Genomic DNA, 24,631 nt, shown 5'->3' with positions numbered 1-24,631 from the left:
CCTCCAGGCTGTGTAAGGGCTATTTGACCAAGAAGGAGAGTGATGGAGTGCTGCGGCAGATGACCTGGCCTCCACAGTCACCGGACCTGAACCCAATCGAGATGGTTTGGGGTGAGCTGGACCGCAGAGTGAAGGCAAAGGGGCCAACAATTGCTAAACACCTCTGGGAACTCCTTCAAGACTGTTGGAAAACCATTTCAGGTGACTACCTCTTGAAGCTCATGGAGAGAATGCCAAGAGTGTGCAAAGCAGTAATCAGAGCAAAGGGTGGCTATTTTGAAGAAACTAGAATATAAAACATGTTTTCAGTTATTTCACCTTTTTTTGTTAAGTACATAACTCCACATGTGTTCATTCATAGTTTTGATGCCTTCAGTGAGAATCTACAATGTAAATAGTCATGAAAATAAAGAAAACGCATTGAATGAGAAGGTGTGTCCAAACTTTTGGCCTGTACTGTACATGTCTTAAACTAGTGTGTACAAAGCAAGGTATAAGCAGAATCTGTGGAAAGCCTCATTTATTCTCAGTGCAAGCTCACCTTAGATGACATTCGTGGTCTACAGGTGATAGATGATGTCTATTGTCTTGTTGACAGTACCTATATGTCCCTTTGTGCCACATATCTTTGACCCGCATTTGTCAGTACACTGTAAAACTATAAATTCTAGTTAAAGCACAAAATCTAATCTTACTGATCTCTGTTTATGTACTGTACGTAGTTACTTGACTAAAGGGGCTGGGGCAGACCCACAATCAAATGGAGTGACAAGTTCCAACTCTGAAATCGTTTTACTGCTGAGACAAAATTCATGTCTCAATTTGGCCATAACCATCGGCTGACTCACGTGGTGAAGGGACGCAGCGAGAGCAGAAATCATAATAAAAGGAATCTTATTACAGCCATTAAACAAGAGAAGGAAAAACATGGGAGAGCTTTAATGCCTGGACATCTAAAATGCTTATGCAGTGAGAATATATTTGCTCATAAAGCTCTTTGATGGTGGCCCTGTCTGTTCCAACACACAGCACTGCTGTCTGTGTAAATACCTGTGTATTGACCTCCCACCGCACAAGATTGAATGTGTTTCCATAGGTGTCATTTGGTACCATTTTGGGCTTTTACAGGCCCCACTGTGCCGTAGTCGCTGTAACCGCGGGGGGCTCAGGAGGCATGTCATTGCAGCTCAAGCGGTGGCCAACAGTGAGCTCTTCCCGATGTTGAGAGATGAGAGGTTGACTATGAACTGCAGGCCCCTCCTCCTCTGCACAGCAGCATTATGGAGCTCTGTTTGATGTGGAGTGATATATAATGTCTGCTGGACTGTCCATCTCAGGTTACCTAGAGAGCATGTTCCTGTCACTATGTGTGATCTGTGTTTGTGAGTGTGTGTGTGGTTGTGAGGGGGGGTGGTCTCGTCAGTGCCAAAGCCTTTGGTGAATGAGGACTCCCCACACAATAAAAGAACGGTATTGCTGACTTCCTTAGGTATGTGTGGTTTGAAACTCAACACAGGTTTGCTCAGTGGAAAACCTGGGGCCCTCTCTTATTTATTCTGTATATTTATGAAAACCCCAATACTGTGGTGCCCTCTGAGTGAAGGAGGGGGTCTTTTTGCAGCCAAGTTAATGCCCTTTGGTGGTGGATGTTGACTGCTGTGCAATAGCAGGTCATTTGCACGGTTTCTTACTGTTGGGTTTAAAGCAGTTACAGAATATTAGCCATTTCTCCATGTGTGTATGGAGAATATGGATATCAGTTTCAGTTAATTTTGCTTTTGATAGCCAAACACCTCATTAACTGGTAACTAACCAGTTAATATTTAAGAAAAAAAAAAGAGGCCTTTGGTTTTAGTCCAGCGCCCCATTGACCCATCGAGCTTTAGCACCACATTTCAAAGGGCTAACCATTTAACCAAATTTAAATGTTTTGTGATGTAAATGTTTTGCTTTTTATTTTATTCTCTCTTGGCTTTGCTGACAGACAGCTAACTGGCCCTGCTAACATACAGAAACATTGTGCCCACTGCCCACCCTCCAGTCTCCACTACCAGTGGCACTGCTCTTTCACAATTACTCTTCGTTACGCACACCCAGTTGCTGTGAAATCATGGTGGCCACCCTCCGGTTTTGGCCCTGATGAGCAAGCAGCTTCATTTTGAGCCACAAAACCCTTTTAGCATTGTTAACATAAGTTTGTTAGCACCATTAGTTGTGCTGATGGTGCTAACAGAGCTATCATTGATAACATAGGCCTAATAAATTATGCTAAAGGGGTTTTGCGGCTCAAAATTGAGCTACTACTTAATCACTGGGGCAACCTAGGGCGAGACCAGAGGGTGGGCACAATGTTTCCACAGCAGCACTGTTTGGTCAGGATGTCTTTACTAGGGTTAACTGCTGAATCAGCCACACTGCTAGCTAACTACTACCAGACATGGGTGGTGCGTAGTCCAGTAAACTGAAGAGTAGCAAAATTGACCAATGGACTGACGTGTATCCAGTCAAAATTGTCAGAATTGTCGTTAGTGTTTTCAATTAAATTAAATGTCACTGTTTTTAAAACAAGTTGAGTGATCTCCCTCATTTCAAAATAAGTTGTTTGAAGAAAATCCTTTGAAACCAGATGAACTATGCTGTCATCAGATGAAGTCACTGATGACCAAACTGCAGTACATCATCAGACAGTGACTGTACCACAGTTGTCTCACGTAGTCGGCCATTCTTTTAGAGTACTTGTTCATGTATGATGTGTCCTGTTCTGTAAGATAACATGTGACTTGTTGCTGTGAGGACACGTAGAAGGATTTAGTGCCTTTTGTCTGAGTAGATCAGCTTACTTCATGTGCTGAAAAGCAAGGGCTTAGAAACCGGTGACATGAAACAACACCAATAATCAAATCAAAATAAAAGCGTACCCTCTGTGCCTCTGCTGTCAAAGCAAATTTATGGGCTTTTGAAAAACCCCATTTTCCTCAAAGAGCTCCATTTTGGGGGTGAGTTAACCCCTAATCATCCTGGCTAGCTAATATTCATTGTGGACAGAAACTGCGCAGAAACATTGGCCTCAATGTTGGGTGGAAACTTCAAAAGCCAAAGCAATTACTATGCATGCTTTGAACATATCCTTTTCAAAAAGTAACATTCCATTATTCTTCCTGTGCTAAAACAACAAAAAAATAACAAAGAAGTAGGAAGTGAAATTGGATTCCTCCTTTGGTTCCCAAAACATCTGGTTTGGCCCTTGTTTTAAACAACTAGCATCCCCTCTGAGAATAACAGAAGGTTATGTGCACTGTGAGTAGGTAACAAAATAATCATTTTCAAATGTTGCTCCATTCGAATGTGATCTAATTACCATCACTTAAATTCAACCTCTGAGTTGGACCACCGACCATCAAGGGAATTTTCCTCCAGACGTTGAATCCTAACTATTCATTTGCTTCTCCCCCACTGCTGCCTCTAAACCATTAGAAATATACAGTAATTGCTGCAAATTGATCACTTGTTTTACAGAAGTCATATAAATCTCCGCTCTTGTCAAACCGTAATCGATGGCAGGAGGCGGTGCTGGGCGAGAAGAAGAGAGAGTATCTGTCAGATGGGCCTCGATGTGTCTGCTACATGGAGATACTCTCATGTTCTGTGGTTGAGTTTGGCCACTGTCATTTCCGAGGAATTTCCTGCCATCTGTGTTCAATCGAATTCTCTCACAGATTTGGGATTCCTTGTAAATATTGGGTGCTGGCTGAAGAGAACTGAAGGAGTACTGTGAGTTTTGTGCCGACAGCCTCTCGGACCAAAATGAATAGGCCACTGGCTCAGGGATGAGTTAGGCTAACGAAGCAAGACAACTATTGGATAGATTGCCATGAAATGTGGTCCCGATGTCCATGTTCCTCTGGATGAGTTGTGCAATAATCACTTTAGTCACCCCCTAACTTTTCCTCCATTGCCACCGTCAGGAAAAATGTTGGTTTGCCCAAAATTATGATTTATTACTAAATACATACAAAAGTAATGACTTTTTCATTGGCTGTACTTTAAAGTTAGTGATATCATGATATAAGGCTAGATAGCCTCTTAGATTTTGGATATTGTAATATCCTATCTGGCCCAGAGCCCGCCTCTGTCAGATAGACTGATCTGATTGGTCCAATAGGCGATTCAGCGGGCTCTGCTCATCGGGGCCAGATCCCCCTGCAGTCCAAATTAGAATTTGCTAGGGGCGGGGCATCTGGATTTCCAGGTTACAGCATTGCAAAATCGTTGTCGAGGTATTCGGTAAATAATATCAAGATATTTCTTTTTCTTCATATCAACCAGCCCTGGTTAACATGCTAACACGCATGGTAAACATTGTACCTGCTAAACAGCAACATGTTAGCATTGTCATTGTGAGCATGTTGCTATGCTAGCATTAGCAATTAGCTCAAAGCTCAAATCCCTCAAGCTTCTCTGAGAGAAAGGATATTTGGAAATCTAAAACTTGTTCACTTTTCTTTTGTTCTTTTTCAGTGCATACATTATAATGAGGCTGTACCCAACTCAGAGTTATGTCAGTCGAATCATATTTGGCCGTTTACATACGAATATTAAACTATTTGTTCCTTTTTTTTCCATATGGAGTTTGAACGTTTGAATAGGATTTGATGGGATAATCAGTGTGACAGTAACGTACATGTACAGTAGTAAACAAGCCAAGCTTTTGGAATATAACCACAATATCCAAACATCAGACATGCAGTTCTTGCTAATAGGAGAAATAAAATAGAGCTATCATCAGTCTCTTTTTTTGTTGCTATGCCACATAGAATAGAATTCAGCATGAGAATGAAGCCGTCATCTCAAATGACCTCTGTTTGACAAGTTATTTTAATAACCCAGCCTTCCTCAACAGTACAGATTTATTGTGCTATTATAGTAATTTTGACAAATAGAGGGCCGTGCTGATGTTTGACAAATGGATCTGGTTTCACTACAGTTTCAGGGGGACGTCTGCTGTGTTTTGGTACGACTTGAGTCGGCACCAGGACAAACTGAGGCCTATTGTTCAAAAGGGGGAAAACGCAGCTTCTGCACTAAATCGCAGTGTTTATTTTTTACAGCAGATTTATATACACTGGTTATTCTCATGAGTGAGCAGACATACAAGTACACACACAGAAAAAACACAGGCGCTCAAAGTAGTATGTGCACACACAGATTCAGGATCTAAAGCCTTTCAAATAAACACTGATTTAAAATGTTTTAGAGTACTTTGTGACACAATTTATGTTTAGTTATTGTAGGAAATAACTTGATTCTGTTGAAGTGTACCAGTCTCACCTTTAACACTTTCTCTGAAGGTGTGGTGTGCCGAGCGCTCGTCAGTCCTCTGGACTGGCATCGCTCTGCCAGTATTTACTGCCGTCTCCTCAAACAGAGCAGCCTCTTGTCTGGCTTTGAAGCACCTCCTGATCCCATGCCGAGGTTTCAGCACTGTTGGCCTGGCTCCGGAGCTGTGTTGTTCACCAACCCTATAAAGGTGTCTGTCACTAAGCCAGATGTCCCTGTCACGTCCGCCAGCCAAGTGCATCACGTCTTGTCAGTCTTCTCCTTTATCAAGTCAGTCTGTGGGCCTGACTGATGCTTTGTACACTGTTTGGCCTTTACAATTATGTGGCTTTTCAGGCAAATTATAGGATGTGGTTTGGCTGAGCACTCCTTGTAAAACTTTGTGATTGTCTGTGATTAATCCTGGCAGTGTACAGATTTGTGGGCAAAATCTTGTTATGATAGTGATTGTCAGGATAGAATTGTGGCTACTAGTGGCTTTCAAGTGGTTTGTTGACTATGCACATTTTTGTTATATCAACTAATGTTGTAAAACAGTTTGACTTGAAGATCGGAGATATGCTTATTATTGTGATAATCAATCATTGCTGTGGTGTTTTTTTTTACTGCCCTTCCCAGGGGTCAGTGTGCAAACATTGTCTTTGAGCTCTATTAGGTGTTTTTCCTGGATTTCCTGCCGATTAAGTCTGGGTTTCAGTTTGCTGAGCTCTGTTCTTTTTCTGTTTTTAGATCATGTGGTTATTGGTACTTATGCTAATTGTTCAGTGCCACTTATTGATTCTGATCATCTCACCGTTGTAGCTGCTGGAAACACATCACTTCTGAGCATCAGATAATTATTTAAAGACCTGCTTACACATTTTAGTTTAGAATATCAAATGTAAAACAACTCCTGTGACTCAATCTTTTTATTAGTTTGTAAAAGAGAGGAGAAATATGGGCATTTATTTATGTGAAAATGTGGAAATAAAACATCAGCCCCTCGGAATATACACTCAGTGGCCACTTTATTACATTCCTATAATATAATATAGTTCAACAACACCGCAAACTACAGCCGACAAAATTTCCATTAATTTAAATCAACACGATTTCAACAATGACTAAGTTATAATGTTCATCAGTTTGGGAGGATTTATTGCAGGGCTGTTGTTTTAGGCATCACTTTTCCTTTAATGCTCAGTGTAGGTCTGTTATTTCTCCAGTGTTTACTACCATTGCACATTTAAACAAATCTTTATTGAAAAGGATATTATGTCTGGAACGATATCCTAGTTTAAAAGATGACATAAAAATGTAACCATAACCCTTATTTATGTTTGTCAGGTGACTGCCTTTATCAGGGTGGGGCTATGCTTGATGAATCATTGATTTGAGTGAAATGATGTTTGTAGTCTGAGATGCATTCAAGGCCAGTCCGAAATTACGTGCTTTGAAACTCAACCAGAATATTATGTTATTACTACTTCTGTTTTTGTAACTTTTTATTTATGAACATTTTTCAAAGTGTAAGAACAGTAAGCAAAAACAAATAGAGAAGTAGTTATGACAGACCTGTCACATTGGCTAAATAAACTGTATCGAGTAAGTCATCTGTTTCAGAAGATGTAGGTGTTATTTATTTCGTTTTATTTTAATATTTAATACTTTAATATTTTAAAAAAACAGCAGTGGAACATCTTTTTTCTGGAGCCATTTTGTTATTGCCTTTTTACTTGCTGCCAGCAAGATCTTTAGGAGGTAGGTATTATTTTTACTTAGTCTTACCTACCTCCTAAAGATCTTGCTGCCAGCAAGATCTTTAGGAGGTAGGTATTATTTTTACTTAGTCTGTCAGGAGTATGTCCAAGATAAAGGGATGTGAATGTTGTTGGAAAACTAAAACCTGAATTTTTTTAAATGATTGTAACTACTAACTTCTAGAGAGTCTTAATAGAATGGCAGGAAGAATATTATGTTACATGCATATCTGTCTCTTAAGACCGTCCTTTTTTAGTGTTTCTCCCACTGACGTGCTTCACCTGTTGATGGTTTTGTTCTCACAAAGGAGTGCCTGGAGGGCAGGGCCAGTGGCAAGGTGCTACCACCAGGTGGTGACATTCACAAGTGTAAAGTTTTAATTATGTTAATCAGGGAGTAGAGTGAGAGAAAATGATTGGATGTGACAGTTAGCAGGATGTTGTGGGGAGTAATCAGGAATGACCACAGTCGCTCAGTGCATCCTCCTCTGTACAACTCCAGTGTGAGTGTATTCTTTCAGAGTGTGTGCCCATTTGTGAGAGAGATGGAGAAAGAGAAGGAGGAGTGAGTGTGTGTGTGTGTGTATGTGTGTGTGTGTGTGTGTGTGTGTGGAATCACATCCCACGACATTTTCTCCCGTGTTTGGGTTTTGACTTGCAGCGCCCCCTCTTTAAGCCATGTGGTAAAGTGGTTGGTCTTTGGGACTTGGCGGGCACTGAGCCTGGCACTGGGATTGGATGGGGTGGGTGGGGTAAATTGGTGGGGTTGGGGATGGGAGTGTTGTTGGCTGCCAACTATTTGTTTGTGTTCATGACTGCGGTTAGCACTGCTCCATTTGAAAAGCCTGGTATTATGAGGACGCCTGCTTCCCACAACATGTGCCTTCTTCTCTAAAAGCCAGGAGAGCTAATCATTTACCAACTGCTGCATTCATCAGTATGACTTAAAACTTTGTAGCCACTTAGTATGAACAACCAGACGTATCCGCAAAGAGGTTTGCTTGGACGGCTGGGCTCGGTCGTTATATGTACTAATGATTTCTTTAATGTTATTACTCTTTTGGAGCTGAAGTAAGATGTTTTTGTACTGAGCCCAGAAATAGTTGAGGCTTGCAGCTGGATGCCTCTGGAGCCACATCTTCTTCACTTAACTTTTTGTATTCAACCATCTAGCAGCTATTGTGTGACCGAGCCAACCATGAGAAAAAAGCAAGGAACAGAGATACCTGGTTGAGAGCAGCTAAAATCAGCTAGAACAAATTGATTTTATCCTCATGAAAGTTCTCATGTCTTCTGGTACCGGTAATCCTGCTACAAAAACACTGACATTTCTGTCCTCCAACAGTAATTTAATAGTTTTTCTTCTTCCATGGCCCCGCACCTGCTTTAAGAGGAGCTTTATCCGTAGACATTGTTATTTTTCATTTACTTGTGCCCTCAGGTTTTTCAATCATACATCCATTACTAAGCAAACAAATAAGTTCCGGGCCTATGCCGCAGACACAAATATAGACATGAGTTATGAGATTCAGAGAAGCCGGGAAGGCTTTGGACTGTAATACACAACATCTGCACCAGACAAGACGCACAACCAGAGCATCCCGCAGCCTGCTGTCACACACTTGTATCTGTTGACCTGTCTCATGTTGAAAGAGAGGGAGGGGGAGGGTAGACCGATGGCAGGTGGGGGTGTCGGGGCAACAGGAATAAAATGATCATTATTAACTGTTTAAGTGCTGAATGTTATGATTTATGGAGCCAAAGTGGGGCCAGTTGAGGTGTCACATTGGATTTCCAGAGGCATCTGTCTTGCGGTTTTGGCAGCTTGTTGTACCTTGGGTTCAGATGTTTGCATCACACTCCTGACATCCAGTTTCCCACTCCAACACCCCCCCACTCAGCAGCCTCCTCCTGCTTTAAGCACAGTACACCTCTGATCGCTCCCCTTTCCTCTCCTTAAACCATCTATCCATCTGCACATCTGCTTTTCATTGAGGCCTGCATGTCTCTGAAGACTTGAACGCATTAAACGCTGGCACAGGCACAGTCTCACTCTGGCACTTAACACAACGCTTAGGTGACTTAAAAGGGAGAGGCGAGAATTATAGAAAATGAAGTGTCACCGAAATAAAAAATCGCCCCAGATTACCACCAATTACACTTAATAATGCTGTCCAGACCATCTGCTGATCAGATGGAGGACTGGTGTTGTCTGTGGAGAAATAATGACACCGAGAGTGCGAGAAGGAGAGCGATTCATTGAGGGAGACAGCGACATATTTAACTATGTGATGATGTGGTTTGATCTTTACTGTATGGACTGGAATGCTTTGTATGGTAATACAGTCATAACTGCGTATCTTGGGATAATAGCCATGTTGTTTCAGAGGGGTTAAGTTCTGCTAGATTGGAGACATGTGTCTGCTCTGCTTTATTAGTCATTTATTAGTCACTGAGGTCAGGGGAGAGTTTTTTAGCCAAGGCACAACACTGCTGAACTTGGACATGACTCTGATCATCAGCCCCTGAGGCAGCCTGAATAGGTGTACAATTACACTGCACCCTAACTGGCCACAATCCCCAATGTGAAATTCATCCAGTATGTGAAGCGTGTTCAACAATCAATGTAATCACCGTCACAGTGACCGCAACCTTCCACTGAAGACTGAGTCGTGCCCTAATTATCAGAATTATCGAGTCTGCATTCATTCATTGTTCCTGCCTATTGTCTTATTTTTCAGCCTCCATGGTCACAGTGGCTGCATTAATCAGCAGGAGAAGGATTAGAAAGCGCTTTCCACTCACGATCATGATGCATCGGAGTTTTACGGCTTTGTGCGCCGTGTTCCCAGAGGATTTTGACAACAAGGAAGCGTGACAAATGGATGACATCAGAGCAGGCGCATTGCAGGGTGATTGGAACCTCATTTCCCTCCACAACCTCAGCCAAAAAATAATCATACATGTCCCAAAACAAGTTCTCAAATAACCATGTTTATCCCTTTATAATTGCACTCTTGTTTGAAGCATTAATTTATGTATCAGAGTGCAATAGAGCATACAATCGGGCATACTGCTCTTTAATTCTACTCTCCTCTCGTACGTCTCAGCGAGCTCCTCAGTTTACCGTCATCCTGCAGTGATGCTCACTGAAAGGAACGTGCTACTTTAATTATACAGGAGAGGAGAGGAGGCTGAGAGAGCAATAGATACCATGTGATGACATTTATGGAATGGAAGATACCACTTTAGATGTAACACAGTATTATTAGACACCATGTTATCATCAGGGATTGTTTTGTGCCCACAGCCCTTATTCCAAAAGTGATTTTTTTAGGGTAGTGTTTTAAGAGGCAAGTAACAATAGAGTCCTTATTTGTGCCTACGTGTTTAGTTGTCAATGCTGACATCAGTGCCTCTTTGTGAGGACGCGCCAGCACATCTGTGCATGGTCTCTTCAGTGAACACAACATTTGCCCCTGGTGCTTCTGGCACTGTCCTTCCTCTTTCTTTCTCTGTCGTTCTTTCTGCCTCTGCATCCCTGATCTCACGCCCTTCCAGCATCACCCCTAATTGGGCCTGAATGCTTGCAACTGCGTGCATATCAGAGCTGCATCCCACCCTGCTTGTTCTAAGGTGTTCACGAGAACTGGACACAATAGCAAACTCTGTTTCCAGAGATAATCTGCAGGGATTAGCTGTAAATGCGAGGAATTTTTAAAATTATTGCGCTGACAGATTGAGATCAATTTAAAAGTGCCCTGTGGAGTTTTCGTGTGAACAAACAAAAGTTTTATTTACATTTGTTGTTTCTTTCCAGTGTGTCCTTGAGGTCTAACAAACATGGTGAATGCATTGTGGTCCTCATTAAAAACATGTACAAGAGCATTTTTTTGGACTGTATTGAAACCTGGATTGTGTACATCCATGTTAACTTGATATCAGACTTCTTTTTCTCTGCCTTTGCAGGCATACTGTTGTGCTCCTTTGTGCGTTACTGCCACTAACTGTTGATCAGTGATAGGGCGGGGTATTTGTATTCGAAACTGGTACCGAAATAACCCAATTCCAAGTAGTACTGAAACTTCTTCAGTCAAACAATACCTGTTTTTAATCCTTTTTTATACAGATCTAGAATAAATGACTACTTGTATGATTTTGCTCGCAGTCAATCACAGCAAGCGTGCTTCGATTTAATGCAACATGTGATTGACCCATAACCACAGCAGCTACCACCCATACTGTCTGTGGTGTGGTGAAGTCGAGCACGGTGTATTGAGAGCGTTGGCAGTTCAACATGCTGAGATGCCACAAAAACATTCAAAGTATGGCTACATGGTGCCTGGTGGCATTTTAGGCAACTGAACGCTTTCATTCACACGATGGGTATCGAATGAAGTAGAAAAAAAGGTATCAAATGAAGAGCTCTGTTGGTGCTGGTATCACGTGCTTTAGTACTGGTATTCTGGTAATGTAATTTATCGATAACAGGCCCTAACTAGTTAAACAGTGTGATGGTGTAGATAGAAATGCCACAAAAGCCGTGAGTTTGTGCAAGTGCATGAAGAAAGACAAAGACTCATTAAAACATTGCTCCATAGAGTTAAAACCACATAGTACCTATTTTTTTGTTTTTTTGCAGTTGATTACGCAGAGATGTTTTTTAACAGCTCAAGTTTTTCCAGGAACATAACATGGAAAAAAATTCAAATCCAGAGCCAGAGGAATGTAAAGTATGATGAGCACACAGCTGCTCAACAGACCACCCGTAAACGCTGCACAATCAAAAGAAGAATGGTCATCTCTCTTTCTCACACACTCTCTCACTCATTCACACAAACACACACATCACACACACTCTGTCCTCCTGTCACTGCTGCTGGATGTCTTACATTTCACCTCAGACCCCGATGCTCTCTCTGGCTTCCACCTCCTGATCAAACTAGGCTCTAACACACAATGAAATGTTCACTGCTGAATTACCATGGCACATTCAATATAAACTGAATTTACTTTTGGGTCCCATCCAAGCCACCATATGTTGAGGAGCCTGTTTCCCCAACTGGAGCGTGACTGATACTGTTAATGTAGCAAAGCTCTAAATCACCGGAGCGCAAACTTTCTTCAGCAAGACCTTTAACACTCATTTAACACTCAGACTTTAATGTCCTGGAGACACTCAGAGGTGTCTCTATGATCGAGACGCTAGAGGTTTTGCAACACGATGCAACACTCATCATAACTGCTGGAGCACAGGCACAGGAGTCTTTTTTCAGGTACTACTACCTGTTTGTATTTGAACAAGTAAATTAAAGCCATGCAAGAACGGTTTCTGTGCCACTTTTTCATCGTCTCTCACGCAAACTCCTAGATGCAGTTAAAACACTTGTGAAAGTCAGATGCTTGCAGGTTAAAAAAAAACAAAAACAAAAACCCAGATGCATTTGTAACTTCCCCTAAAAGATCACAACAAGAAACAAACCTCTTACAAACAAATGGGACTTTAACACAACTCCAAATGAATGCTTATTTTGCTTTGGGTCTGCTGGATGTTTTAATAGGTGTTCGGGCAACAACTTAATAAGTGATTATATGTTGTGTTTACAGCTTGTTTCCACTGCCTCCAAGCGGCCAAAAACTAAGCTATTGTAAAGGTCTCGCCTGATGTAGATGCAGTTTACCTAAACACTGTGGTTCATTGATCCAAAATTTCCAGACTGTTTCATAGTCGACACAAAGGCACGCAGACGCAAACACATTGGGACGCATCGAGACGCATTGGCTGCCATGATGCGTGCTTGCGTCTCAAAATGTGTTGTCCATTTTTTTGATACGCGACGCAGCGACGCGTGTAATACCATGCGTTGACAGCGGGGGTGATAATGCAAGTGACGTACTTGAAATGAACCACTTTTTGTTATTCACAGAAGAAGCAGGTATGACATATGGCGGGCGAGGAGGAAAAACTTCGTGAACTCGTACGAGCACACCCCCATTTATGAAAGTTCTAGTGCCCTGCACATAAAATAGCAGTGCTAGCTACAGCAGTACTAGCTAGCTGGAATGTACCGGGGACTCTGCTACTCCCTATTGCGCAAGCGATGTATTGTATTTCAAGTGTCGCCCACGTCGCTTGCGTTCAATGTGTTGACTAGAGGCTAAAGTTTACTTGCTGCACGAAACGCGTGCGCATGCAGTTTTCGTGCAAGTTTGGCTGCCATGCGTATTTTGCGGTCGTTTGTCGCATAGACCGCACACTTTGCTGCGAGGTAGCGTGACACGTACGTGAGATGCAATATTGACATGAACACTAGAGGCACTCGTGCGAAGTATACCTAGAGACTGTGAACGTGAGGTTGGAGGTGGACTGGTGAAAAGGATATGATGGAATGACAGATGTAGGAGCAAGGTAGACCCAGAAGATGGCGGTAATGCAACATAACGGATACCAACCGCCGTAAAACTCCAAAGAAGAAGAATTCCCTGTGCTTTTCCTCATCGATTGCTTGCTTGGGTAAAACAAGGGAAACAAACTCCCCATGTGATTGGTTAAGGGGCCGCACATACCATCTCTGATGGCGGCGGAGACGACACCTTTTCCTCTGCCAAGATCTTAACAGCAATAAAAGTATGATCTCTTCTTCATCGAGAGTGTCCATGTTTGTGTTTATCTGGAAATACACTGTCATCGCCTTCTTTGCTTCTCGCGACTTCTGTGTCTGAGTGCTACGGTCTGCCCCTAGTGGAGACCACCAGTATCAGGCGTTTTGGCTGCATCGATGAACGTCCGTGCTGCAGCAAGTATACACACACATGTGCAGCACACCGTGTATGCGTACGTTTGGCCACGCAGCAAGTATACTTCTTCACATCTTATATATATATATATATATATATATATATATATATATATATATATATGTATACATATATATGTGTGTGTGTGTATATATGTGTGTGTATGTATATATATATATATATATATATATATGTATATGTATATATATATATATATGTGTGTATATACATATATCACTCTGCCAAACTTAATCATAACTCTCATTACCTGTATGTAAGGTGCGCGATATGAAATGGATCCAAATATAACGTAAAGAGCAAAGTAAAATATGAATACAATATATGAATGTAGCTCACATTTAATTATGTAGATGCAAAATAATGAACAGAGAAAAACAAGACAATCTACTGGATACGTCCTCATGAGAGTAATTCTCTCACTTTTATAGATACCGTAAAGATGCAACCTAGAATTTCCTCTCCCAAACAAGGGCCTTTCGGTTGCCAGCTGGCCACCAGTCAGTTCCCAGCCAGTTACCAGTTAATTCTCTGCCACTGGGAGTCAAATGTAAATAGATTTTACCACAAAATACTTTTTAAAGTTTATATTTAAGAAGGGAAAGCTTCCAAATTATGTTGTTTAAACACAAACAGCCGTGACAGAACTTTGCCTGTATAAAACTGGCAAAATTTGTAATTTAATCACAAACTGTCTGATTAATCATTCATTCATTTGCTGTAACTGCTCATCCTGGTAGGGGCTGGGGGGGCGCTGAAGCCTATACCAGCTGACATTGGGTAAGAGTTGGGGTACACCCTTGACAGGTTGCCGGACTATCACAAGGCTTTCTGTCTTCGAATTGGTCGTAGAGACAATTTTTAGAAGTTGGTACCAAAAGTCTCGTCTTTAAGTAGCTAGTACTAATATCAGGTGTAGTGTTTTGCAAAATATACCAAGCTAAATGATTTCTGGCAGTGATATTCTTTGCTCTGCTACTTCCTCCAAAATCATACCTGAAGACTGGTTGTATTATTAGTCTGTTTTAGTAAAATAATCTGCAGACAGGTAATCAGTGCTCTGGGATCTTTCTCGTCTTCTGTCTATGTCTAACTCTTCTACATGTTGGACTTCTTCTGCCAAACATCATTTTGTATTGTGAAACCGTGCATTGAAAGAGCACTGTCTCATAATTTGTGTTACATATACTGGGGTTGCCTGGCGTGGGTCTGTGTTTTATATGGTTGTGACGATGATATGTGTGTGAGAGAGAGCATGTGCATTCAGTCAAGGCCTCATTGACAGAGTGCCAGTCCATCCAGTACTTTATGATGACAAAGTTTTTATTTGGTTGTTTGTGTTTTCGCGTGCATGCATATGAACAGTCAAGCCCTAATTATGAGATCTCTGATGATGTTAGTCATCTCCATCCTGACTCATGTCACTTCTGGCCATCCTGATTAAATTACTCCTGACTCGGGGCAGGGAAACACTTGGCTTCACATCAGCGGGCCTTGAAACTTTCATACAGAAACACAGTTGTATACACTCGGCCAACAAGCAGTGAGAAAAAAAAAGCAAAACAAAAAAGACAGAACAATCCAGAATTTGATAAACACAACGATTTGTATTGCTTGAAAACAGACCAAAGCTGAAAGACAGCTTGCCTTCTGTGAACGGCTTTGAGTGAAACCAGCGTTGTTCCGAGGGTCCCCTGGCGATACTCGACTGTTTGCGTTGCTTGCTTTGCCTTTTCTCTACTTCTTTGTGTTTCAGCCGTGACCCGCAACAAGACAAATGCAGAGGAGACTAAGGATACATCAACTGTAGGAGGGATTTGTGAAAAGATGTTCCTTAAACTGAGGATAACATGGCTCACAAAGTTCCCTTGTTTTCTCTTGTCTTTTGTTCGTCCTTGTAACCCTTGTAACACTTCCCCCCTCTCCCTCTTTTACTGTTTACACTCCCTCTCCATCTGTTAGTCATGTTGTAATATTTTTCTTTTTTGTTAGTGTTTTTTCCCTCGTCATCTGTAGCCCAAACCCCTATTTCTGCTGAATATATCTTTCACTATTTTCACATTTAGTTCATTTTCCTCCCTTGTATCCCTTCCCCTCCATTACCCTTTAATGTTTTCTCTCACATAGAGGGTGTTTGGGTGACTTTATTAATAATAGCTCATGGTGTGTGATAACATTGTCAATAACATCGTTAGGAGAAAATTGAATTTGAGAAATTGAGTTAGGAAAGTTGGAACAGGGGACGCGTGGCCGCCTACACATGAGTGTGTGGGGATATCGGCTTACCTTTCACAAATATTTCCTCATACATCGAGGCCCTCCCTTCGCTCACTTTCATCTCTCCCTTTCCTTTTTTTTATTATGTTTTTGGTTCTATTCATAAAGGCTTTATTTTTCTCAAAGAGTCAGGTTGGAATGATAAACATGATGATAAAAAGAAAAATCTTAAAAATGTGCGTACTTATGGTGCTTGTGTCTGAGGAATAAAAACACTTGATGATTTTAGAATAAAAAGGAAATGCAGATAGAAAAGCAGTTTTAATTTAATGACATTTATTTTTTCATTGTGCTGATATAACACATGAATATGTCATAAATGATTCCTCCACCACAGTTACTTTTATTTTTCACGGAAAAGCCTTGTGAGGCGAAACATCTTGAAGGATCTAAAGGAAGTCCATTTGCCCTTCGCTTCGCACGTCTATATTAAATCACTGAGTACTTACATCACACTTCTTGCAAGGGGTTTATTTAAAAAGGAAAATGAATGATTTACAACTTAAATAAATCGAATTAATTAAATTAATTAATGAGGTCACCATTTTCTCAGGCGAGTTGATTGCACAAAAGTAGAATAACTGGTGGTAAATTTAAAGGGACAGTATGTAATTTAAATTCTTGATTGATACAACGGTTACACTTTTACTGGCTGGATCTTCCGGACACATATAATTCGAGTTTGTTTATTTTTCCAAAGTGGACGCACCGCCATTTGGAATACGGTTCCCCAATTACTCCAGCAATAATATTTGGCAATAAATCTCCCCAACGTTATTCTTGCTGTCACCAGTTGGACTTTGCCAAAGAGCTCTCCATATATCACGAGATACTACAGTTCTTGCAGCCAACGATTATTCCTCAAGAGAATATTCATAATCTAATAGGATTTCAACATGTCGCTGATGGCTTGGATTCCTCTGTAAACTGATTATTCTTCCAGGGCAGTCAGTAGATCATAAGGTCCACTCTGCTTAGCCCGTTTGTAATTTAAGAGTGACATTGGGACACTGCTAAGCATCACATATCAAGGATTTGGCCAGTTTAATAGGGGTGGAAGAAAATAAAAGTGATTTTGATTTTTTTTTTTTAGGTGGCTAAAATATGTTTGGCTGTGGCCCCCCTGTCCACAGCAGTACACTGCTTAGCGTCAGTGCCGGTAGATTTGGTTTATCAAAGGCGATGGCAAAGCAACACAGTAAATAAAGTAAGCACTACAGAAACATCAGACAGGTCGAACCATTGTGTTTACTGCATATGTTTAAATGTTAGAGTTACGGCTAGAAATGAACAAGTTTCTCAATTTCTCTGCAACTGAAATCAATTGCCAGTTGTTGCAGAGGTCACGGTGATTCATTCTATAATGAATTGTTACCCCTGTGTTGTGACACATATCGTATCACCAGATTCTTGCCAATACACAGCCCTGTAGTTTAATAATACTTCTTGTGCTCTTCTTTCAGTGAACGGTGCCTACTGCTCAGAGAAGGATTTAGACACGGAGCTGGGTGATGCTGAGGGCACCCTGATGCGATGTGGGCAGAGTTTGCCACTGCTGGTGGGGGGTCATTTAGGGGGGCTTTATACCCAGAGCCTCCACTGCGACAGACCTACGCCCGACCTCATCCTGCACGACGGCCCTCACCAAGACACCAGGTAAACTGTCACTATCATTGCTGTTTTGTAATAATTTTGTTCCTGTTCTAGTTTTGAATGTTTCCTGTCGGGTGTAGTGTTACTAACAATATGCAGGTACAATGTGTTTTTCATTATCTTTGCTATTGTGGACCAGATGCACACATATGTAGCTGGAAAGCTTACCCAGTTTCATAAAACACACTGTTGGGGTCCAAAGTACAACATTTATGTTACACTAATGCGATTCTTCTGTTGTGCAATCTTTGACTACTGTTGGCCAAGTCAGAAAGAATTTCCAGTAAAGCTCTCCGTTGCAGGGTTTGTCCCCTCTTTCCCCTCCTCATCCGACCAAAGTGCTTCTGGACAGCCATTCACTCCTCATATTGTCTTTCAATATTTTCACTATAGATAAACAGGAAATGGTGCTCCTGAATAGAAGGAGAGGGGGGGTCAAGTCTCTAATAACAACAACGATGACAAAGTCTGCCAGTGGCTTTCTCCAATCCTAGCTAGCGTTAGCTCTGTTTTTCCCCCAGCGTGCTCAGGGGAAGGGACAAAGACGATTCCTTCATGAGACAGCCCGGAGAAAAGAGGGCTCTTCTCACATCACTCAGGGGCTTTGGACAAAATCCATAATGAGCCAACTGACAGGAATGATTATGTAGGAGATCACAGCAACGCATGGAGAAATCTGACCTGGGTTCCCCATTCAGCGGGGCAAAGATTCCCACCATAATACACAGTATTGTAAACGGTGACCCTTCATAGGCTGCAATTATGCCACCAAAACAGGTGACTCCCTATTTATCCCCAATGTTGGGTTGGGTTTAACCCCTTTGTGTCATCAAAGCCTGTCAGATGGACACACTAGCCAGTGGCCTCTCGGTCCCAGTAGCCATCCATCCCTCCCCCTCTCTCTTTTCTTAGTCATAAATGCCCATTCATAACCTCTCACTACCTGGAGATCCTGTTTCATTTATTCATAAAAACACTCTGGATCATCAGCAGCGGATACTACCTGGTGTCCAGCATCACCTTATGTCACTGAGTCTCACACACTGTTGTTTGTTCCATAAGGTCCATTACACTAAATGAGAGACTTGGTTGAAATATTTAGGAAGGTGGGACTCATTTAGGATGACATGGTTTTTATGTAAACTGAGAGAATAATCAGAGGAGGAGGGGTAAGCAGGAGGCTAAACTCTGACAGTGCTGCTGGTGGGAAGGATGAACCAGCCAGTATCTGTCATCGGTCTGTGAGCTAGTAGTGCTCATATTCCTCTTTGTGTGTTTTTCTCCTTACAGATCCTCCTCTGCCTTCCAGAGGACCCTGCCAGGGGCCTCAGCCAGCCTGAGCTGCGGCGGTGCCAATGGGGCTCGCTCCTCTCTCCCTTACCCAATCAAACAGGAGAACTCAATGGGCTACAAGATCTCCAACACGGGGTCCGCGGTCCATAGCACGTCTCAGGCGGGTTTTCAGAACTGTGCGGCAGGCCATGTATTGGGGATGACAAGGGATGAGATAGTTGGAGTGCCACATGTTAGCAGCAACAGTAGTGGCGTTGGCACAGTGAGTGATGTCGGTAGCGCTGTGTCAGCGGACGCAGTGCAACCGTTTAATAATGAAGATGGCCCCTCCCCATTGGCTTTGTCCCCAACTGGCTCCCGTCATTCAGCGCGGCTGCTCAATGCTAGCAGTCTGAGGAGACGCTGCCTGTCTCTGGCCTCACAGTCCACGGCCGCTGCTGGCAGCGTTGCTGCCACAGGTTCCCCGTCGGCTACTGGTGCTGATCTCTCTGAGGAGATCAATATCACCGCCATCGTCTGCTCCTCCTCCCAGATGTCGATGGTTGCCTGCGTCAACGGTTTTCGCACTAACGTCTCGCCCAGCCACACCAGCAGTGCCGGCTTCTCCTCCTCTTCCTCCTCCTCTTCTACATCCCCACCCTCTAACTCCTGCTCACGGGAAGCCCCCCAGAGGCCCCCACCTCACGGCAGCCCCCAGCAGGCCACGCTACAGGAGAGCTGTCAGCTATCCTCACCTGCCACCTGCCTGCTGTCTCTTTCCTCCTCCTCCTCTTCGTCTTCCTCTTCAGTGTCATCAGTGGAGCCGGAGCAGGGCCAAGGGCAGAGCCAGGGGCTGTGTGAGGAGCGGGGCTCCATGCTGCAGGGGCGTGGGGCTGGAGGAACAGCTGGGGGAAGTGTGGGAGGAGGGGGAGGAGGGGGCTCAGACGGGTTGGGGCTACTGATGAGTGGGTCCCTGATGTCTGGGATGCTGCATTCGGGGCCTGAAGCTGGGGCTCTCATGGACGGGGGCCAAAGATCAGGGGCTGCCCTCAAACAGGAGCCCCTGGATGATTTTTCTCCTAGTGAAGACGAACTCTTTCAGCACCACTATCATCATCACCATCACTTGAGTGGTCGTAGCGGGCACCTTCGTCAGCCTCACCACCCGTCTCGCCCCGCTATGCCTCCGCCCTACCACCTGCACCAATACGTTGGGCCCAGTCCTGGGGGTCTTCTGCACCACCAGAGCCAGCAAACAGCACCAACCTCTTCCCTGGGACTCAAACCGAACACTGGAGGCCCTCCTGGGTCTCACGCAGCCCCAGAGCGGGAAGAAGTCGGAGGAGGAGTGCTGGTCGATAAGCAGGTGTGTCGCTGGATTGACTGCAGTGCTGCGTACGAGCAGCAGGAGGAGCTTGTGAGGCATATTGAGAAGGTCCACATTGACCAGCGCAAAGGAGAGGACTTCACCTGTTTCTGGGCCGGCTGCATTCGCCGCTACAAGCCCTTCAACGCCCGCTACAAGCTGCTCATTCACATGAGAGTCCACTCCGGAGAGAAGCCTAACAAGTGTATGGTGAGTCATCATCTTGTTGAATTATCCACCCAACACTTGCCAGATCCAAAAAAACAGACACCAGTCACATTCACAACACATCCATTCAGTATTGCTGAAAGTCCCCTTATAGTAAGCCATCTTTCTTTTACTAATCTTCGCTTCTTTTTTAAAGTATAAGGTTGTATTTATTGGTTTAATATGAGTCTAGTTTGTCCCATAATTGCAACCATCTGTTGAAAAATGTTTTTTGTTTGAATTAAACACAAGCGCATATTTCAAAAAGTAATACAGTCCCACAAGATGATTTTTCCTCAACGAGATACGTCCATTGTGTCCAAAAACAAGACTGGACTTGCTTCACTGCTGATTACTTTTCAACAGAAACTTTTATTTTGTTTTGGTTGAGAAACAGTTATGATTGTAATTCCTGTATTTTTAGTGGAACAGGTAAAAAAGAGTTTTTTTCCTCCTCTGAAGATGTGAGCTGCTGTAAGAGCAGCGCTACCTCGTCAGTATAAATAGATTTGTGGTTGTATTCTTTACAGGTAGGGCTCCAATTCCACAAGTCAACACACTAATCAATGTCAAGCTGTCACTCCCCTACGTCCCTTAGCAAATGGAAAAAGCCCTCCAACCTTAAGAATGATTTAGTCCAAATACACAATTAGTCCACAATTTGTGTAGGGCGAAGCCATGTTTATTTTCACGAGCACTCTGTTTTTTGAGAAGGGATTCAGATCATGAAAAGCCAACACATATGGTTAACATAACTAAACAATGCCTACACTTGATCCTTTTAAATGGGAGCTTTAAATGTTTAGCTGTCCCACAAGTATTAAGTGAATTGGCTTCATATCCAAGCCAAACATGAGGAGAAATGTAGTAGTCTGGAGAAGGGAGCCACAGAGGGATAGTCGGTAACATTTGCTAGTCTTGCTCAATTCACGGCTTCACCCAAAGCCCTTGTCAGAAGTGGTCCTCTTCAAGTTCAGGAACCCATCCAAATCCTAATTATTGAAGAACTGAGTGTGCAATATAGCTACAGCACCTGTTTTATCTCCAGGCCTTGTTTTTTCTTCTTAAAAGAAAAAAAATCCAGGTCTTGTTTATTTTTCTAAGTAACAGTGGCTTGTAAAATTAACTGAGGTGAGGGTCTGTTAATAGAAAGTTGTATTTTATGGCAGTTTTCTGTGGAGCTGGATCAGAAATTCATGTTGATCCTGACTAATTCTGATACTTGTTAGTGCACATCTGAGCTGAGCGCCAGCGGAGGCTAAAAGACACAAAGTTTTGCTGCTGTTCTCTCTGCTTTGCGTCACTCCAGGGTATTAGTGTTTCTGTTTCCTTGGCTCAGCGTGAACTAAAAATTTGGAGGTAATTTGTGCATTATATGTTCCCGAACTGTTAATTCTACTTTAGGAGTGTGTTGTATTAAAGGCTTTCATTCTTTTTTGTTTGTTTGTTTTTGTTTTTTGTTGTTGCTGCTTTTTGGAGCGCTGTGCGGGTGTGTCTTTAGTCTGAGGCCTGTAGTCACATTTGGGTGACACATAGCAAACAGACAGTGAGCGAATGTTTGAATGTGTATACGGTTTAAACGTATGCATGAATGTGTCACTGTGACGGTGTGTATGTGTGTGTTTATGTGGAGATGTTTACCATATGTGAGCGCTGGAACAATTCGGCTCAGTGTGGACGAGCCACTGGATTCTGTCTGCGGACATGAGGCACTGTGAAACGTCGCTACACACCCTAACCTCCCGATCACCCTCATTTCAAGCACACACACACACGCGAACACAGGTATTCACCGCCATGCAGTAATGTAAAAATGGGGATATTGTTTCCATTGAGTCTCACAATAGGAAGTATTGATTCCGTGTACAGTACGTTGGGTTGTAACACTCCTGCTTTTCCGACAGAATATAAACAGAAATGTGAAATGTTTTCAAGCTTGAATCAACACATCTAATCAGCAGGGATTGAGTGTATGTTGATCTGGGACTTCAGCAGATAAACTTGGAGGGCCAGAGAAAATAAATACACTTTCTGTGTGTATTTGTAACTGTGTTTGTGTTTGTATATAGTCTATACGGATTTAAGTAAGTACCATATAGGAAACCTAGTGTCTCTGTGAGCGTTTGAAAGCATGCTCATGTATTTTAGTGGTGTGTCCATCCCAAATTCTTCTTTTTTTTTTTTTTTTGTCTGAGCTTGTGTGCTTTTTGGCCACTAGCACCGATGCCCCTTGTGTTTGTTGTGCTCGTGCAATAGACAAAGGCATTCAAGAATTCGAGCAATTCGTATTGAGGAAGCAGATGAGACATTCTGTTTTAGGACCAAATGCTGTAGAAAAACCAGAGCTAATCCCTTTATTATCTTTCCAGCAGCAGATTCCAGCGGGCGCTCATGAAACAGGGCTCTCCTCACATCCAAACATAACACATCTCTCTCCTCTTTCTCCCTCTCTCCCTCTCTCCTGCTCTCTGTACATATATACTGTATCTCTTTTTCTTCATACAGCTGCACAGCATTTGCTTCATGCTGCGTCTTGGCAGGAAAAAGTCATTATCACAAGTCGTACCGCGACCCCTGTGTGAGCCTGTCACAGTCTGTACCTGGCTAATATTTTAAGAAATTCCGCATTTAAAAAAAAGTCAGTTCCTTCCATATGTAGATGGCTGAATCTGTGGCTCTTAAAAAGTTCCGCTACCTTTTTAGAAAATAAGTTCGGTCCCCTCTCCCCGCCAATTAAAGCTAGCCCCGGGCTGTTGTGTAGGGCAGGCAAGCACTAAAGGACACACGGGCGAAAAGGAAACAACATAATCTCTCTGCAATATCCTGTTGTGTTTCATGCCTAATTCACTTGTTGTTTTAGTTTATTACATTTTTTTCCTGTGTCTGCATAAATATTAAAAATATATCCAGCAAGAGTAGCCCTGACGTGGTCCCAGACTTTGATATTGTTCTGCTTTGTCAGAGGACGGCCCAGTGGATTTGAAGTGTCTGAGGACTGGTCTGTGAGCTATGAGGGTCAGAAAATATCCTCCTAAAACATGAAGCTCTGTGTGTGGAAAGGGCAGAGCGTTTACATGGCAGAGTGACTTCAGGCAGGAGTACAGAACTTTATTTGGTTTCTTTGGCAAAGCTTTTTGGTCACATTTTTAGTACTATTGAAAACAATAGTATGTTTTTAATGTTATTGGAGGAGGTTATGTTGTTGTGGGTAAAAGGATTCGAGGCATGAAACCAGATTCTTTGGTTTTGTTATGCTACTGTATTTACATGCAAAGAATCTCTGCAGAAATGCAGTATTTTTAAGCACAGATTGGGTGAATTATAATGAGGAACGTAGGAAGGTTGTGAAGGCTTTTTTGGCTTTGATACAATATTCAGGCTTTGTTTAACGTTTTAGTTTTGCACCTGGCTGAAAAGACATTTATAAAAGCATGCTCATTAAGTTTTATGTAAGGTGAGTAAGGTGATCTTAATGATGATTTATATCTCATTAAGGTCATTTACAGTATCATTTTCTTTTGATATTTGATTAAAGCTCCTATATTTTTCTCCTGAGGTTCATACCATTGAAGTGAGGTAATTGACACACTATTTAAAAGCAAATTCAGATTCCTCCATAAAAGGGTAGATTCACATACTTTGGTGTTACTCATATGTTTGAGCCAAAGGCGAGACAGAAAGCCACCCGCCCATTTCACAATGATACAACACAGCCAGCATTAGCTGCTTAATGGGACTCTATCCAAACACATACACATGTGCGCACACACACAGACAAACACCAAAACACTCACTGACACACTCAGTCAAACCACTTGTTGAAGGAAAGTTGGATGTTGAGGCCCGTTTGGAAAAAAAGCGTAGATCATGGAATTTCCTCTTTTTTCACTGGTGTGAAACCAGCAAACATATATATTTAGATTTACTAGACTGATTTTTGGAGGAGAGTGGCAAAATCTTTCGG

The 24,631-nt window shown here is 42.5% G+C and overlaps 1 protein-coding gene across 1 annotated transcript in view; it reads left to right on the top strand.

The window, feature by feature from the left end:
- Window positions 1–24,631, top strand: part of glis1b (GLIS family zinc finger 1b) — a 95,377-nt gene that overhangs the window by 21,882 nt on the left and 48,864 nt on the right. Inside the window, exons 4-5 of the mRNA XM_033621461.2 lie at window positions 17,633–17,825; window positions 19,113–20,670. Of these exons, the coding sequence (XP_033477352.2) occupies window positions 17,633–17,825; window positions 19,113–20,670 (1,751 nt within the window). The remainder of the gene's footprint in view (window positions 1–17,632; window positions 17,826–19,112; window positions 20,671–24,631) is intronic.

Source organism: Epinephelus lanceolatus, chromosome 6, assembly GCF_041903045.1.
Source record: "Epinephelus lanceolatus isolate andai-2023 chromosome 6, ASM4190304v1, whole genome shotgun sequence".
Taxonomy (NCBI): domain Eukaryota; kingdom Metazoa; phylum Chordata; class Actinopteri; order Perciformes; family Serranidae; genus Epinephelus; species Epinephelus lanceolatus.
The sequence above is the reverse complement of the archived record's forward strand: the minus strand, read 5'-3'. Positions and strand labels throughout refer to the sequence as shown.